This window comes from Protobothrops mucrosquamatus, unplaced genomic scaffold (assembly GCF_001527695.2).
Source record: "Protobothrops mucrosquamatus isolate PMUCROS unplaced genomic scaffold, P.Mucros_1.0 scaffold_11, whole genome shotgun sequence".
Classification (NCBI taxonomy): Eukaryota; Metazoa; Chordata; class Lepidosauria; order Squamata; family Viperidae; genus Protobothrops; species Protobothrops mucrosquamatus.
The window spans coordinates 1,253,466-1,269,693 of NW_015386087.1; the positions used below are offsets into that span (position 1 = coordinate 1,253,466).

General features: G+C 37.2%; 1 protein-coding gene across 1 annotated transcript in view; it reads right to left on the reverse strand.

The window, feature by feature from the left end:
• Positions 1-1,462: 1,462 nt before the first annotated feature.
• Positions 1,463-16,228, reverse strand: part of ZNF521 (zinc finger protein 521) — a 294,787-nt gene continuing 280,021 nt past the window's right edge. Inside the window, exon 9 of the mRNA XM_015822169.1 lies at positions 1,463-2,270. Coding sequence (XP_015677655.1) covers positions 2,241-2,270 — 30 coding nt within the window. The 3' untranslated portion in view covers positions 1,463-2,240. The remainder of the gene's footprint in view (positions 2,271-16,228) is intronic.

Here is a 16,228-nt window from a genome sequence, read left to right on the forward strand (position 1 = left end):
TCTCAACTCAGTGGCACAAACACAGTAGGGTGTAATAATTTTAACATACTTGAACTTGATGAAAAACATGCTATTTACAGTTTTAACCAATATGTTACAGTTTCACACATGAAGACTGAAATAAATGCCTGTACTTTTTTTGTTTTATTAAAGAGATATCTGTCATGAAGAATAAATATTCAATCCAAATTGGCAGAGATGATTACTACTTTAATGGAATTAAAATTGGCTTGGGGTTTATTATAAATAGAATCTGGCACTGGACTGATTGTGTAAGTACAGTTGCTTATGTTTATCCTTTTGTCAGCAGAAATCAGATTCTTTATTAAATATGGCCTTTTCTTTTCTTTTTGTACTTGGCAACATATGCATAAAAATATCCAGGCTGGAGAGAGAAATATGACACATTTTTCCTTGAAATCCCTGGCAAGCAAAGACTTTTTAAAAAGTGTTCTTCCAGCCTTTCCATCTGTGGAGACTTGGAAAGTAACACTCGGCAAACTAGACATCTCACTTGAAATCTGCCCTGGCAGGAAAAGACAAGCAATTCCAGCCCTTTGTGATATTCCATTGCTCTAATCATTGCACGAGTGTTCAGCGGAATATCACAAGTCTAATATGGAAATTGGGTTGGGAATGAATGTTCATATGAGCACATTTCTGGACAAAAGAAAAATGAGAAGGCCCTGATGGTATAGTCTCCCTTTGCTCCTACTTGGGACCAACAGGTTAATTCAGTTCTCAACAACCTTTCTCTGTTAAAGTTGAATGATCTCCTAAAGGAAATAACAGGCTGGGCTGTTTACTGAAGCACTTTTTCTGGTCATGTCCTCTACTGCCATCTTTGTCAGCACTGAGGACAAGGGACTCGCAAGCAGAGAAACCTATGTCAGTGCTGTGGCTGGAATTTAACAAGGTTACCACCTGTAGATGAAAAGATGAGGGATCCCTTCCATAATAACGTATCGTTCCAATAGCGTTTGAGACTTAAATGTACAGGTTTAGAAAAAGGATAGGAGTAAGGGTGAGATTCTGAGCACATTTACTGGGAGTAAACCCAGCAAACTCAACAGGCTTTCCATTTCTGAAAAATACACTTGATATTGCCAATATGCAGGGAGATAAGACTTGATTTAAAACCTGATAGTCTGCACATCATTTAGGGGTTGAATGCTTGCAAGCCAAATCACTCACTCGCTAACTCTACAGTAATTCCTTGTATTTCTCAAAAAGAAAAAAATATATTGTTATATAGGGTAAAAGAATATACAGTTAACATATACCTAAAATATTAAGGTATCAATTGAAGTACATCAATTAGAATACATTTATCATGCATGTGTGATATGAAAATGGGTGACGCTGATTATGAAAATTATGAGACACAATTCATTTGCAAAGGGGAACTTTTTTAAATAAATGAAATAATCTGAGACAAAAGAAAAGATACATATTATGTAATGGTAAACTGAATTTATTTCTTCTTGGAAAACCATTCCAGTAATCTCCAGGTTCAGATTGCAGAGTAAACATTAATAACAGTAACATACAGGTTAGTTCAACTGATTCAAAAATTTGGCCATGTGACATCATTAAGGAAAAGTCTTGAACACTCAAAAGCTTCAAATGGTATCCAGGAAAAAAAGTTTCTTTGACAATCTACATAACAACTATTGCATATATGGTAATGCTATCTGTCATATCGCAAGGCTTACAAATATATACAGGCCATATTCAGCTGGGGGTCCTGCTTGGAGAGTCTTCTTCTTGTTGTTCTTCTTCTTCTTTAGCACTAAAAATATTCTTGAATTCATCCATGTGAATACCAAAAGACAGAGATTGTAGACATAAGCTTGAACAAAAGGAAGGCCAAAAGGTTTGTACTGTATCACTGCTTATTTCTTTTTTTCCTTAAGCCATATTTCCCTTTTATATGTTGTTGGTATTATAATTATTCTCTTAGTCCTGCTTGAATAGGGCCCAAGTCCACTTGTCTTTATAAGACCATTTTAGTATCAGACAACATAATACATGTGCAACACTTTATATACAGGAAGTCTCTCCGGTGCTCAAAAGTTCAAACACATGAACATCCAACAGTTTCCATAATACAGGTTTTATGGTACAATACAATGTTTCTGAATAATATATATTAACAATGAGAGTCTCGTGCAAAGAGTAAAACATGTTCCCTTTTTTTGTCCTGCAAAGATTCCTCTTCTGAAGAACTGGGCCTTGCACTAACTGCTATGTTGGGTCATCGTATGATTCTGTGAAGAAAGAAGAAGAAAAGGAAAAGCACTATGCTGAAATATACCAGCAATGCTACAGAGAGATTGCATAATATAAGATAGTAAAAACCATGTTAAATGGTATGTATTGTGCAAAATACCAAGCATGTTTTATAAAAAATGAATATACGTCTCTGAACATACTCTAGGCCTATATTTGGCTAAATATCCATATACAAATTTAACCTGTAATGTCACATTTAACCTGTGTTAAAGAATATGGAACTAGCTAAATTGTACATTAGAAAATATAAGCAGATCTTGCTTATATGGTGCTGATGGTGTAGCCTCCGGCTTTTCTAACATGGGACTGTCACAGATCCATTGTAAAAGACTGGCTGATGATAAATTTCAATATAATTTCAGAATACACTTTGTCATGTATGTGACACCTTATGTAGTAGATAGAACTGTACTCAGAAAGATGGATGAAAGTCCAGTAAGAGTTCCAAAGAAGAGCAAAATTGGGTGTGGCCCCACTGACATGAGAGCTCTTTAATATAGCTACTGTTTTAATCCCTATATGCTGCCCAGAGTCATTGTCATGGATTGGACAGTTGCATAAACCAGGGAAATAAAGAAATAAATAATTATATTTCTAAAAGCAGCCAATAATCCATGACCACATTCCTAGGTTCATTTAATAGGAATTATATCCCACCATGGGAGAAAATTCTAAGCAAATACTAAACCTCATAATGTATTATGCAATACAAGGCTATTGGCCAGTAGTTTACGAGAAAAAAAAAATTCAATACAGTTAAAAATGAAACACTGCATCATTTATTTGATTTCATGTATACAATACTATTTTCTACATTAATTCATTTCAAAATGATAGTGAAAAAGCAGTGATAGAATAAGGCCTGAAAAACACAATTATATTTAATACATTAATACTAACTATTGAGACATAATATAGATTATTTAAAGTTAATATGCAAACTGTGTGATACAGCTTCATGGATAACATGATGCATACAATATTGCCCTTGCAATTTGTGTAATAAAGCACAACTATATGCAAAAGACATTTTTTCAGGTGTTTAGACTGTTTACAAGTAAATTGTGTGCCTGTGTGCAGGGGAGATAATCCATGTGATAATACTCATACAATGGGTTTTTGTGATAAGTATATTGTTTGATTAGGAGACATTCCAATTCTATATAATCAGATTGATTTAAATACAGAAATATCCCAGGTCTGATACATAAGATCAAGCTAGAACTTTACAATATGCATATTTCAATGTGCCCGGAATCTAGAAGCTGTACTTCAAAAGCATGTATCAGCAATTTAAAGCTTCTGCTTCGATGTGATATCGAGATTATCATATGCTGCGTACCAAGTGCCAAATTAGAGATCAATCCTTTTCAAATATGGTTTTTAAAAAGACAAATAAGGAGCATGACTGAAGTGAATGGCTCAACTGTATAAGTGCCACATAAATAACATGCTCCAGTCCTGTTTGACTGGATGGGCATATGTCATATGCATGGCAAAATGTGTGTCTGTAGGAGTCTTCGTGTATAAGTAATCCTGACTTACCAACAGTAACTGGGACTGGTAACTCCCTTGCTATGCAATGTGGTCATAAGGTGTAAGGTCACCTAACTGCACTGACTCACAACGATGGTTCTGGCAATCCCAGTTGAAGTTGTTAGATGAATTCTGCACAGTTACAGTGATCCCCATTTACAACCTTCTGCTGGCTTCCCTATGAACTTTGCTTGTTGGAAGCCAGCAGTAAAGGTCCTAAGTAGTGATCATGTAACCTTGGGATGCTGCAACATCGTAATTGTGATCCAGTTGTCAAATGGTAATCAAATTACTGTGGTGTGTGTGTGAGTATGTGTATGTATATATACGGATGACATCAAGACGGCAGATACTTTTATGGTTCTATTTTCCAACTGCTTGTTAAAATAGCCAAATTCTAGTAATATCTGAAAGGGGATAAGCAAATGAGCAAGGAAAGCAAAGTATTTGATGCATTGTCTTTTAGAATGGGTTAGGGTACAAAAATATGAAACCTGGCTGATCATTATTTTTACAACTGTTTTAAACCAGAGGGTGTTCTTCTTCATTGCATGACCCAAACCAATCAGGGATCCCTTTTTAGGTGTGATCAGGCCATAGCAGCACCAAAGGACTTTATAACAACCTATTGATTTGCTTAGTGGTAATTTCAGTGATTGTTAAACAAATTCTATTTTTCATTGTCTTCAAACTGAATGAATATAATGTGGGATATTTCCCTATCAGCCTGGTAATAATAGGTTCTGTGCTTCCTGTTTAACGTATTGATGTTGGTAATTTGCATTCCCAACATTAAAAAATCTGATGTAGTTCTAGTTAACTAGGAACAAGCGGCAACAGAACACAGATGGGTACAGATTTAAACCCAATATCTTCATTTGCACAGTATTCTCTTTCAAGGAATGAAAATTCTGATGTATATCCAAGTGCGACCCCTTACTCTCTCATGACTCAATTAAAGTGCATATTGGGTTGTTTCAGCAAGAGGGAATGGAAAGAAAATGGAATCTTCAAGCAGCAGTGGAATGGATCAGTTTAACACTCTTTCTGGGGCAATTAAATGATTTTCAGCAAAGGAACAGCTTAAACAACTACATACCCTTTTTAGATTCTTTTTACCTGAAACATCTAGCTATAAATCGGCTGCACTGTCTAAATAAAAGACACACGAGCTTTACTGCTGCAAGAGCATTGCTAATACTTAATTATCCCAATGGACAATATCCATTCTTCAGAAAGTCTGTAGTTGCTATCTAGAGCTCTACCCGAGGCTCAACTTCCAGCATAGAACAACTCTGTACACATGAGGCTCTTTTCTTCTATCATAATCAACAGTAGGAGAGAACTGTAATGCTGGATCATTGCCTATGTGTTTTAATGAGTCCTCTTACCTCCATTTTTAAAAATCCTGGATTCACATGTGGCCAGTTTAAGGATTAGAAAAGCCACATAGCACTATGTGACACAATTGAAAGTAGCATTTCATGTGTGCTCAGGACTCAAACCTCAATAATTTTTTTAATTAAAGAAAAAACACACAAAGGCACTAATGTGGTAGATGCAAAATAAACTATGGAATTATTCTTCACTAAGCTCTGTTTTGGGGTCCCATAGCTGATATAGCCTATTGCACAAAAGCATTCTCAGGAGCTAAGAGATGCCCTGATTTAAATTCAAGGCAAAATGATGGAGAAAAATCACTGAGCAACGCAAAACATAAAGATGAGTATGGATCCAGAAAATGCACGAATGAGATTAGAGTTCCTCTTGCCCGTTAAAACTCTTTAAATTTTTCCAGAAATGGATCCTGATACTTCAATGACTGCATAAAATGGAAAACCTGGGATGGAGGCCACTGTGGGAAATGGAGGCAGCAAAGTTTAGGAAAATTCTTTTTGCTTCTGCCTGCACCTTGGATCCAAGTCACACTCAGTTTATATACCTTGGGAGCAGCCTCCTAATATTAATGATTTATATGTAAATTCTTTGTATTCTAAGGCATGAACCAAGCCAAAGAGAAACACTTGATTAGGGAGAAAAACTGCCTGCTCATATCGGTTATAACTTTATGAGACAAAAAAGGTGAAAGATTGAAGGGAAGAGATGAGGTAAGAAATAATCATTAATCCCACAGAGAGCCACATTATATTCTAGGAGGGGGGACCGTCTATGGAGACCCCATGTCTAAGAACTGAAAATTGCAACCATTAATCCCAGTTATGAACGGTTGGAGGCTTTGTTTTAAGAATGTTTCTTTTCACAAAAAAAGATTGTGTTTAAAAATTTAGGGCAAATTTTTCCTCTATTATCCACACAGTAGCTCTCTGCTCCATATTCTCTTTTCATGTGCTCAGAACACCTACTTCCATGACAATGGGAATTGATGTAAGTGGGGAAGTCAGAAGACGGAGCTCCTGTTGATCTGAACACGGGAGTTTTCAGTGCACAGAGAAAACCAATAAAAGTTTCAGTGTAGCTCAGAATGTGTTTTGCCCTTTATAGGACAAACAGTACATTTGAAACAGATGTTTTTATCATTGTTCTTCTGGAAAGTGTGCAATACTAGATAACTTCCTCAAATTTATTCTCTCTCTTTCTCATACATGCAAATTAAACAAATCCTTGTTCCCATACTTCCTCCAGACTTCTTCATATGTTATATTTTCCTGTATTTTTTTAGCTTCTTTCTGATGTTGAAAGCTCCCTAGAATATGCTGTAGCTACTCATAGTTTGAAGGGGGAAAAACCCTAACATTATAAATAATTTATATTGCAAATTTAACTCTGATTTGATATTGGGGTTTTTTTTTGTCTTTCCTTTTCCATTGTTACAGAACAGTTACAAGTCCTTGACTTGCAACCATTTGTTTAGTAACCAACTGGAGTTCCAATGGCACTGAAAAAAGTGACTTATGACAAGATTGTCACACTTATGAACATCACAACGTCCCATGGTCATGTGATTGTGATTTGGGTACTTGGTGACAGTATGCATTTATGATGGTTGCAGCTTCCTGGGGGTCATGTGATCACTGTTGCAATCTTCCCAGACGGCCTCTGACACACAAAGTCAATGAGGATTTGCTTAATGATCGCGTGATTCACTTATAAACTGCAGTAATTTGCTTAATAACCATGGCAAAAAATGCTGTAAAATAGGGTGCAACTGACTTAATTGTATTGCTTAACAACGGAACTTCTGATCTCAATTGTGGTCGTAAGTCAAGGACTACCTGTACTTCCTTTCATATACACATACTCAGACTAAAAACTTCAGTATAAAATATATTATAATCCAATGGACTGTGTAATGAACATCTACCACATTCCAAAACTCCTTAGTGAATTTTACAAAGATACTTTCTCAATGAAATTAGTGGGACTGCTATATTTGCATAATTATATATTCAGTTTTTTTGGCTGTTTTATTTGTAGTCATATCAAGTTATGCCCGTTTCTGTGCACAAAATCCTTGAAACTGTTGGATACATTTTACTGAAACAGTGGATCAAGAAAAATTCTTTCCAAAGAGCAGGACTGTTGTTCTTTTTAGTTGCCAGTTTTTGCTTCATAGATACCATTTCATGATTTGAATTATATCCTTAAGGGGAAAAAAAAATCTTTACGGAAGAGGGAAGGGAGGGAAGGGAGAGGAGGAGTTTCTAAGGAGGGAGAAATCCTACTAATTCACTACCTCATTACAGTCCCTAATGGAAAGTACAGTTGCATTCAATTTAAATGAGGCATTTTGAAGCTGAATGAAATGAATGCAATTGTTGCTCAAAAGCAGATTATAAATAAAGAAATATAAAGATTAAATGAAGATGTTATTGTTCAACAGATGGAGACAGTATCACAGCAACATCTTTTTTCCTCTCTCCTTAATTCAAGACGGCAAACACTAGTAATCAATCATCACTGATTAACTAATTATGCTATACTAACATTTTGTAATTTGTAGGGAATTTAAAACTAAGCTCGGCTTTAGTTTCCCCTCCCTTTCTATCAAATGGACTACATTCCAGGACAGCTTCTGGTTGTAAAACAAATTTCTACATTACTAGCCTTTAAGCACTACTTTAAAACAAAACAAAACAAAACACCACCCTTCCCCCTCAACCTAAAAGCAATTGGTTTCCAACAGGCTGGATAATAAGTCTTTTGACCTGCATTCTTCTCTGACCCATTAAGGTCACCTCTGTCCTTGGGCATAGAGCTGACTTAGGAAATGCCTGCAAGTCCTGCATTTCATCTCCTGCCCACTCAAAATAAAGCTTTCTTTAAATGTGTCTGCAGGGTCCCCAAAGACCAGGGAGGCATCCCTGCAGTGGGCAATGGAGGGACAGAAGCTTCTGCCTTTATTAATGAATGCAGACCATTATGAGTCTGGCTGGCTCCTCGGCTGTTCCCAGAAGCATATACTGTACGTGACTTAAAATGCTAGAATATTGACACAAAGCGAGCCAGGCAACCCTAAGGAAAATTACTCCTTGGATATAATGTAGGCTCGTAACAGCTATTAGAGTACAAAATAAAACCCTCCGGGATCAAACTGACATATACAGCATTCTACCTACTCCTCAAACATTAGAAGAATTTCTTTGTGAAGGCATTCTCAAGGACAGCATTAAACTGACTTTTGTAGCAATCTGCAACAGCTTTTTTTGGCTTACAGCTTTTAGTACTAAATCTTTAGTTCAAATCAATATAAGTACTATATCCTCTACATTAATCAATACATTTGGTTCAATACACATTCTATTAAATTATACTTTCTAATCAAGAGGCTCTGCTTCTATCCCCACATAGCTCCCTCCCTCCCTCCCTCCCTCCCTTCAAACTTCTTATTTTCAATTTGTCCTCAGAGAGAGTCAGGATGCTGGGTTTTCTTGGCAGAGAGATAGGGGGCACAGGAAAAATGGGCAAAACCAGCAAAACCTTAATTAAAACCCTAATGCCAAACAGAGAATTGCATTCCAATGTCATTATGGATTCCACAATTTCCACTGCAATAGTTTCTGTTTCTGGCTTGTTGGGAAGGGAGAAAAAAAAACATTCAAGACCACAGAAACAAAGTTCTGCTGCATCGTTGATGCACAAAATGAAAAGGGAAAAGATTTTTGGCTAAACAAAGGAATGAAGGAGGAGAAAAGGAGCACTCATATTTACAGACTACTAAAGAACAACCAACACATTTATAAAACAAAGTTTTCTAAGCTGCTGCTAGCGCAGTGGTTAGTCTTGCTGCAGTTATTCATGCCCTGATAAACTCCTGCCTGGATTTCTGCAGTTCTTTCTTTATACGTGCTTCTGTCTCTTAAAATGCCCTACCAATGCTAGTTGCTTCAGAATAGTTTTAGTTGCAATAGTTTTTAAGGGAGATGATGAGATGATCAAATTACCTAACATGTGGTCCCTGTCTTTATAATCAAAAAAATCTTCTTTGGAGGGGCTGTAGCAAGCGAGACAAACTTGATTAAAGGTCTTCTATTGTACAATGCTGTCTTCACAACGGGTTGCCTAGTATTTATTTAATATAGCAATAGCATTTCAGACTTATATACCACCCCATAGCACTTTACAGCACTCTCTGGGCAGTTTACATTGTCAGCATTATTTGCATATTGTCCCAACAATCTGGGTTCTCATTTTACCAACCTTGGAAGGATGGAAGGCTGAATCAACTTTGAACCCCATCAGGATCAAACTCCAAACTGTGGGACAGTTTGCCTGCAATACTGTATTTAACCACTGTGCATGTCCTAGAATTACTGTGATTAGATATATTACAATATTGCATCATGCTCTTACAGAGGAGCATGAAACCACTTGAAAGGATACAAAACGGATCTTCCTAGCTGCCTCGATACAAGTTTACAGCTCTTGAAATTAGACAAACATTTCAAGCACAGAACAACAGAGCTCAAATCTTATGCCATACATCTCAATGAGTTAATGAAATCAGACTGAGCTCCTGTGCTTATTTACTTGGAAGTAAGCCTCCCTTATTCAGAAGGGGATGATGCTGTGTGGATGAATTATAAACCACCACATGCTACTCTACTCACTGGACAGTGTTTCTTACTTATATGCTTTTTTCTTCAATACCTGCATAAGACTCTGGCTTGCAACAATTGCCTGAACTGTATCAGTTCAGTTCAGTCACTATGGGCCTAAAAATATCCTGTCCCCTTGAACAGTTTTCATCATTCTAGGCCATAATAATGTGTAATATTCTTTAGGCAACTTTATACTATTACTGAAAAAGGTACAAAACCTTGTAAGAAATCGAGCCAAGATGAAAAAGAAACATAGAAAATGGGGACTGAAGTGGATCTTTTCTTCAGCTATTCAGATTAGTTTCTGGCAACTAAATTTATTATATGCCAAATTAACAGGTCTCAGTTTAAATAAGTTCTTATAATCTTCCTGATGAGAAAGAAAAGTCACTTTGATTTACTCAGTCAGAGCTATCTTAACCAGCAAAGGTAGTCCACTGCAATCTCTCTATATTAATAGCCATCATGGTTGTAAATATACAGAAATATTGCTGTCAATATTGATACCCTGGGCATTATTCTGAAAATGCTATAATTCTGCACAAGGGAGGAGTTCCCACAGTGAATGGCGGCTTTCGTGATATGATGTTGCCATGCCTACCTGCCTTCTTAATTCCTCTGCAGTGGGGGAAGAGCAAAAGTAAGTGGACAACAATAGCATCATGGCAGCAAAGGATTATCTACTCGAGGGCTACTCTTGAGCTGCAAAATGTAGTTATATATGTCTCAAAACTGATTTATACCTAAAGCATGGAGATGTCATAGAGACTGAGCAGTTTTAACCTGGATGCTACAGTGTTTAATGTTCCCTTACATTAAAAAGTCATAACGGTAGAAAAGGGTTGAAAAGAATCTGTTTCTGGCATGCTTAAAATCTTCAGGGATATATTGGTGGGCAGACCAAACACAGATACATAAATACATAAATCAAAGTTGGACCTGCAGATGCAGAATACTATCATTAGATTATTTTAGATTTATGCTAAAAACTATTTTAAATGCACATTTATGTTTGTGTATCTACAAGGAGATAAAAGTTATTTTTTTATAATCAGACTTGCAATCAAGCTCTTTTATTTTGGGAAAGAATGAACAAATATATCTTCAAGGAGGTAATTGAGACCTTTTATTGTGGTATTTTGCCAATAAAGTTGCTCAAATTCGACTATCTTTACTTTTCACAGGCAGGGTTTGAAGTGTCTGTCTTGTCTTACATCTGATATTCCAATGGACAACCTGTTCTCCAGGATGAACCCTACCACCTGAGGGTTCAATCTATGTGCATCCTGGCAAATTTGGGCGACTGCTAAGGAAGATGATTGGCCATATCTGGCAAATGGTCAGTAGGAAGAGGTAATGTTAGCAGGCTTGAAGGAGGTTGTAGTATATCTTCTTCTTAAGAGGCCCTCCTGGGATCTAACCATACTTGACAACTATCACCCAGTCTTCAATTTGATTTGGGATCTGGTTGGAATGCAACAAGGTAAAGGATGAAAATATTCTTTGTGCATAGAGGTTTTCCATCAGCTCCACTGTGGATTTTTGATGGGAGGGTATTGTCCCTACAGGAGCAGGTTCATTACTTGAGAATACTCCTGGACTCAAGGTGTTGCTAAATATGCACAGCTTTGGAAGGCACAGATCTTCTTACCTCATAGAATGAGGAGATCTTGCATCAATAAGATTACCCTTACCACCACCTTTCTGGACTAACGAAGGGTGATTTATATGGGGCTGCCTTTAAAGACCAGTAATAAACTGCATTCAGTGCAGAACATGATGATCCATTTGGTGGATGTGCGCTGCCACAAACATGTTACAATTGTTTTGTTTTCAATAGGTCTTTGCATGCAAGTTAAAGTACTGATTTTAATTTACAAAGCCATAGAGATATTTGAATGAACACACTCTCAAGCCAAAATCAACAAACCTCTGATATATGTTTCCTGGGACAAATTGCCTGTAGATTCCCACATTTATAAGATGAAGGGAGCTGAATTCCAGAGAAGTTGTTTTTCAGTTTTGGTGCTTATTATACGAAACAGCCTTCTTCCAAAAGTTAAATTAGTCCCCCCCCCTTATAGTAGTTCGAAAAGTCACTTTATATGGAAATTTGTTTTTGAAGCTCACAACCACAATACCCTGGAATATCTCCAAGCATTGGCTTCTACCTGAGCCAGGCATCCATAAGAGCCAGGCTTATATGTACGACCCTTCCACACCTTTGTGTTAAAGTATCTTAAACTGGAACATAAAACAGGACTGTGTTGTCTGGCTTACTGGTTCCCTACTGCAATCACACCAGTGGCATTTTAGAAATATATACTGTATGCACATGGCACAAAACACATGCCATGGTATAGACCAGGTTTTTTTCACACTGTGTTCTACAAGCATGTGAAGGAGTTCTGTAAGAAAAGGAGGAAAAAAACCACTCAGTTAATTTTCTATTGTAGAGCTTTTCCTTTTGATCAGGAGGTCCAGAAATTGGACCACCTGCTTCTTAAGATAAGTGCCCATCCAGATGCTCTGACAGGGAGGGAATACCCTGGATCTTTTCATTAAAAAAATACCATCTTACGTGACTCTGGTTGTGTACCTTCTTGGTGGTGGCCCCTGTTGTTTGGAACAATGTCACCTCCCAAATACATAGGGAGGTGGCTAAAACCTTGCTCTTTCCCTTGGTCTTGGGGTCAAGTTGCACTAAGCTCCTAGTTGAAGGTTCCCACTTTCTATAAAATATTTTGGTTCTGAAAACCATTTTATTTAGATGTCTATGGAGTTTCTCAGTCATCCAGGTCATGGTTATCCCAAAGGTGCTTTTTCAGGAGGCAATTGGACTTTCTTGTTTGTCTTTGAAGAAGTTTCGCTTCTCATCCAAGAAGCTTCTTCAGCTCTGATCCTTCCATTCCCCACCATCCGGTAAGAGCTGAAGAAGCTTCCTGGATGAGAAGCGAAATGTCTTCAAAGACAAACAAGAAAGTCCAATTGCTTCCTGAAAAAGCACTTTTCTTTAGAATGTTTTATGATACATATTGTTTAATATTAATGGTTTTTCTTTTCTTTGTGAGTCACCACATGTGTGTATTGGGGTGGAGGAATGGAGGAAGATGGTTAAGGTAATGAGGTGGAACTAGCAACAGGCCACCTAGCATATATACAGTACTGTAGTCATCTGGGAACCATGAGGAGAAGACAAGGAAGACAGCTACATCCAAGTATGGCCAAAGGTAAAACAGGTTCTGAAGAGCCAGTTCAATAGGAAGAACAAGATCCATAATGCTATCAATATGTATCCCCTGCCAATCACCAGATACCCTGCTGATATAGTGAGCTAGCCAAAGAAAGACATGGAGGCTGCCAGTTTGAAGGCCCAGAAGCTCTTCACAATGTACAAAGCTTTCCAGCCCAAGTGCAACACCCTGAGACTGCACACCAGCTGGAAAAAGGCAGGAAGGGCCTGAGGGTCAAAATCACTGTCCTGGATGAAACCCAAAGCATCCAGGACTACATAAATTATATGGCACCCAAAGATAAGCAGCTGAGAGAATGCCTCATGCAACAGCAGACAAGGGAGGAAGATCAAATAGAGGAAGTCCCATTGCAAGATAAGAACTGCATGAGAAATACCATTGATAGTTAGTTCAGATGGCCGACACTGGGAACTCTCACCCATGGCTGGAAAGGGCTGGACTAAAGAATAGTACTGAGGCACTGATCACAGCAGCACCAGATCCATAGAAGCAGGGGTCTACCATACTAAATAGGAACTGAAGTGCAGACTGTGCAAAGAAGCCACAGAGACAGTCCAACATATAGAGGTAGGATGTAAGGTGTGGGCAGGAACAGCATACACTGAATAACACAGCCAAGTGGTTGGCATTGTTTACAAGAACATCCACAGAATGGATGGGAGATTCCACAAGTCATGAAGAAGGCTAAAATCTTGTGGGGCTTCCAGATCCAGACGGATAGCAGGTACTGGTCAATCAACCAGATATCATGGTAGTGGACAAGGACCAGAAGACAGTGACGGTGATAGATATAATGGTGCCAAATGACAGCAACATCAGAAAGGAGAAGAAAAGAAAGCCAAAGTGGTCCCAGTGACAGAAGAAACACTTGGGGCTCAGATTCCTAAACTGAGAAAGTGGCTCCACCATATCCCAGAAGCAACAAGAGAGCTCTCTGTCAAGAAGATTCCAGTGCTAGGAACAGCAAGATACTGTGCAGGACTGTTAAAACTTCCAGTTCTCTGATATAGATTGAAAAAGACACATATCACCCATAAAGGTGAGAAGGGATTTTTTTAAATGGGTAGTATGCTAGTTCAAATAACACCCTAGGTTTATCCCATGGATGTGTCTTATGAACAGAATAAAATGGAAATAGTCATCTCTATATTGTGAACCTACTCTGCTATGTTTCAAGCAGTATATTATGCTGCAGTTATTAAAAGCTCACTGACACAATGGTTTGCCACCAAGAACAGAAGTTTCCTTCCAGTTCCAGTTCCAACTCATTTTCCAATTCACCTGATACTTTGTAACAGTACTTTTATAAATGCGATGAAATAAAGGCTTGATAAATTTAAGGAATGTGAAATTAGTCAATCAGTCAATCCCTTCCCTCAGATTTTTTCTGTATGCATGCTGTTCTGCTAGGTGTGAAATGCCTGAATTTTTTCAAACAAGTTGAGAAAATTTGAAAGAAGCTTCTATGTTCCTCTGCTGCAGCTCTAGTACAGCAGAATGATATGGGCATTGATAGACAAGACCACCTAATCAAATATTCAAGGATTAAGTCAGTGCATTATGGACAGATGTGTTCATGTGCCAGTTGTTGCTATGCTTTCATTTTTTCCCCTTGTTATGTTTAATTTATCGTGCTGGAGCTTTTTAAACAAGAACATCTGTAAACAAGTTTAAGTACAACCTCTCTCATTTTACATCTGTATGCTTTGCTCTTTCTCAATGCCTTACCTGTAGATATCTTCATAAGAAATACAGTACATCTGTAGCAGTAAGAAAATGATAAACCAGGAAATCTGATAGGCTGTATAGTGTTTATAATTTACACAAGTAAGCATTCTCTACTTGCTTAAGTGTGAGCACAGAACTGAAACAAAATCTGTGGCAATGCACTATTTCTTTATAGGTCAAAGCCAATTAAATAAACTACAGCTAAATATTTAACAGCTCTGCTTAGTAATTAGTGGCGAATAATGGGAGCTTAAATTGATAATCACACAGGTGTTTTTAAAACTAAGCCAACTATGTCACATCCATTTAACAAGCTTTGTATTTCTGTATGTAGCATCACAAGGTATATTTAAGGAATTTTCCTCTAAAGGTACAATGTAGTCATTGATATCTAAGGCAGGATCATATTTAATTATTTTGCTGTGGGATAGAGGAATGAAGTATGTGAATATCAGAACCTGAATAATTTAAGATTTCAGAAGGTCACTTAGATTGCAATCTTTCAGCCATTGGCTTGGCAAGTAAAGACTGGGTGATAATTAAAATGGAGATAAACCACTAATCTGTGACATTAGGATTAAAAACAACAGTGGACCTCCTTTAAAACAATCTGGTTCAAAATATGTCAGACATATATATTTATGTAATGCAAGGGAATCACTTCTGTAACATAAAATATGTCTCAAGCTATTCCACTTCTTACAAAAATGGTATGTATATGGTGGATTTACTTCTTTTGCTTGACTTACTACGTGATAATGTGACAGAGCAAGCTGCTGAGTCACTCTACTTGAACTGTGTGAAAATAAAGATACCTCAAAGAAGGGGTCTGGATTAGATATTTTACAAACTTCTTTTCATGACAAAGTCCATCATTTCTTTGCATACTTAATCACTCTTGAATGAAAAGATGAGATAAAATGAAAACTATCAATGAAGAAAGTAGATTTACTAGTTACTAGTTATTATTCTGCAAAATACATGACCTGCAAATAAAAGAAAATATATGGTTGTTGAATTGCAGAAGGAAGATATGAAATTCTGTCTTATATTTTCAAACCAGTAAAGTGTATGATTAATAATTTGAACCTAGATCTACATCTGTTTGCTGATGATCTATATTAATTCTTTTCTATATAGCTGCAACCTATGTTTTAAAAAAACTCGGATTTGATAAATCAACATTATATTCATAATATAATGAAAACATCTTATTTCCATGATTCCAGATAGCATAATTAAGAGTAGCCTATTATTATTATTAGCACATATTCTCTAATGGCCCTCATAATCTGGAGTATGTTTCCCCCAGAGGTACTTACAGCATCCTTCCTTCTTGTATTCTACAGAGGAGTT